Genomic DNA, 2818 nt, shown 5'->3' with positions numbered 1-2818 from the left:
TTCTTTCCGAGTGTTCGTTGGAACGCAGCACAGTCCGTAATTATTTTAAATTTGGAACCCAACAAATAGTTTCGAAATTTTTTCAAGCCCTCAATTACCGCGAGTACTTCTAACTCGTAACTGTTATATTTTTCTTGCTGAGGTGATGTTTTCCCACTCATGTAATTAATCGGGTAATACTTTCCGTTGTCAGCTTGTTGTATTAGAACTGCTCCGAACCCGAGGCAACTTGCATCCGTATGTAATTCTAATGGAGCGCCACGCTTGAAAATATGGAGAACTGGACTTTGTGATTGTATGTCCTTCAATTTTTGAAATGCTTCTAGTTGTTCTGGAGCGAATTTGAATTTTACGCCATCTCTAAGCAAATCGCTTAAGGGTTTCGCTATCTTCGAATAGTGGGGAATGAATTTCCTAAAATAACCCGTGAGTCCTAGAAAGCTTTGAACATGTTTTACGGTTTTGGGTTGTGGAAACTTTTGAACGGCTGCTGTTTTAGTCGGAGAAGGTCTGATTGTTCCGTCTCTGATGACATAGCCGAGAAATTCTACTTCGTTCTTTAAGAATTGACATTTTTCGAAATTAAGTTTCAATCCATATTCTGAAGCTATTTTTAGTACACGCTTCAATTTTTCTATACCTTCCTGTGCATTTGATGATGGTATTAGGATATCATCCATATAAATTACTACAGTTTTATCATGTAACAATGGTCTAAACACGTGGTAAATATAACGTTGGAATACACTTGGACTATTACACAAGCCAAAAGGAACCTTTAGAAATTCATACTGGCCCTCGTGTGTAACGAAAGATGTATACTTTCTACACTTCTCATCAATGTCAACATGGAAAGATCCATTTTTTAAATCGAGTGACGTGAACACTTTTGATTGTTCCAAACGATCTATCACATCCTCAATCAAAGGCAAGGGGAAGTGATCTCTGACCGTTTTCGGATTCAACTTTCTAAAGTCCACGCACAGTCTAATTTTGCCATTTTTCTTTTTGCATAAAACTATTGGCGCAGCATAATCTGAACAGCTAGGTTTGATTATGCCACCGTCCAACCATTCTTGGATTTGGTCTTTTACTATTTTTTGTTCTTCGAATGACATTCTACGTGGGCGATGACTAATGGGAATTTCGTCAGTTAAAATAATTTGCATCTTCAATCCGATATCCTTAACCTTATTTGGCTCATAGGTTGTAATTAATTCCATCAAATTCTGTCGTTGCTTTCTATCCAGAATGTGACTTAAATCTATCTAACAACAATCTGTCGCATCTGCCAATTGACCTAAAAAACATGTTTTTTCGTTCTCATCTTCTGAGGGATCAGTTAAATCATACTCCCTGTCGTCGGTGAACGAAACATGGTTAAAACGGTTTAATCCGCCCATATCTGCACTTGATTGCATTTTTTTGCTTTCATTGCAAGGCTTACTCGGAAATGTATCAGATTTGGAAGTAAACTTTTCTTTTTTATTTCTGCCGAAATCGTTTGTGTCACTAACCACAAGGGGTGGGCGCTCACCAAGTGATTTAGTGTCTTGAAAACCGTTTCCCTCTCCCCACTCAGTGAAATGCGAAAGGAACATCTGCTCTTTTCTAGAGGCGTCATCTGATCTAACGAGTGTTGATTCAGCCGCAGACTTTCCATCGGGAACAAAAATTCGAGTATAATTAACACGAATAGTATTTTGACTTCGTTTCCCCATGACTTTGAATCCGTAGTTTGTTATAGAGAAGTTCAGTTTATTCAGAACATCTATTCCTATTATTATAGAATTACACAGATCACCTTCTACCACGTAAATATTTGCAGGAAGAGAGTATTCGTCAATCTTTATTTCACTTTCGAAGAAACCTAACGGAGAAATACTATTCCCATCTAATCCAATTAAAGATGCACCATCTGAGTTTAATTTCGGAGTCCCTACTTTATCATAAAAATGCCTTGGTATCATCGTTACGTCCGACCCGGTGTCGATGAGTCCTTTTGTTTTTGCACCTAGGATTTCAACATCCGTTTCAATTTTGTTGTTACATCTAGAGAAATGACTTAGTTCCATTTTGTTTACTTCTTTTTGAGGACAAGCGTTAGCTTTATGGCCGAATTTTTTGCACTTAAAACATCTAATACCTTCGGATTTATACGAGCAATTACTCGAAATGTGACCAATTTCATTACAATTAAAACATTTGAGAGTTTTACTGTCACGCTTATTACGATAAGGCTGGGGTTTTCGATGCTCTGTAGGTAAATTCGGTTTAGACTGAAACGAACGAGAATACGTAGATCGGATCTTCTCATAAACTCTCAACTTTTCATGAAATTCTGTCAAATTATCTGTTCCGTATAACATCGCTTTGTTACTGGGTATGTCACGTATACCAGAAATAACATATTCGATCAACCCGTCAGGCTCAATTTTTCCACGACTAGCGAGTTCTTGCATTTTAAAGAAATATTCTTGCACGGATTCATTGGGGAGCATTTGGCGTTTAGCCAACATACCGTGCAATCGCGCTGAGTTATATTTACTGCCAAATTCCGCTTTTAATTCCGATTTCAATTTATCCCAGGAATTAATACCGCTTTGACTTTCAACAAATAATTTCGCTAACCCTGTTAAGGATTGTTTTGCAAATATAAATTTATGTAAATCAGACCAAGTCATCATTTTAGCAAAGTCTTCGAATGCAACCAGCCATTTATCGATAGAACAATATTCACTACCATCGAAAGGTTTGATTACGTTTTTCACGTCATGAAAGTTAATGGAAAGTTTAGTCATATCCGAAACATGCAGAC

The 2818-nt window shown here is 37.3% G+C and overlaps 1 protein-coding gene across 1 annotated transcript; it reads right to left on the bottom strand.

The window, feature by feature from the left end:
• Nucleotides 1-1053: 1053 nt before the first annotated feature.
• LOC111634047 lies at nucleotides 1054-2818 on the bottom strand. Its single transcript, XM_023378729.1, has one exon. The coding sequence runs from the start codon at nucleotides 2799-2801 to the stop codon at nucleotides 1269-1271; it is 1533 nt and encodes a 510-aa protein (XP_023234497.1). The 5' UTR covers nucleotides 2802-2818; the 3' UTR covers nucleotides 1054-1268.

Source organism: Centruroides sculpturatus, unplaced genomic scaffold, assembly GCF_000671375.1.
Source record: "Centruroides sculpturatus isolate CEXI.00-Female unplaced genomic scaffold, Cexi_2.0 scaffold701, whole genome shotgun sequence".
Lineage (NCBI taxonomy): Eukaryota > Metazoa > Arthropoda > Arachnida > Scorpiones > Buthidae > Centruroides > Centruroides sculpturatus.
Note: the sequence above shows the minus strand (reverse complement) of the source record. Positions and strands in the feature narration are given on the sequence as shown.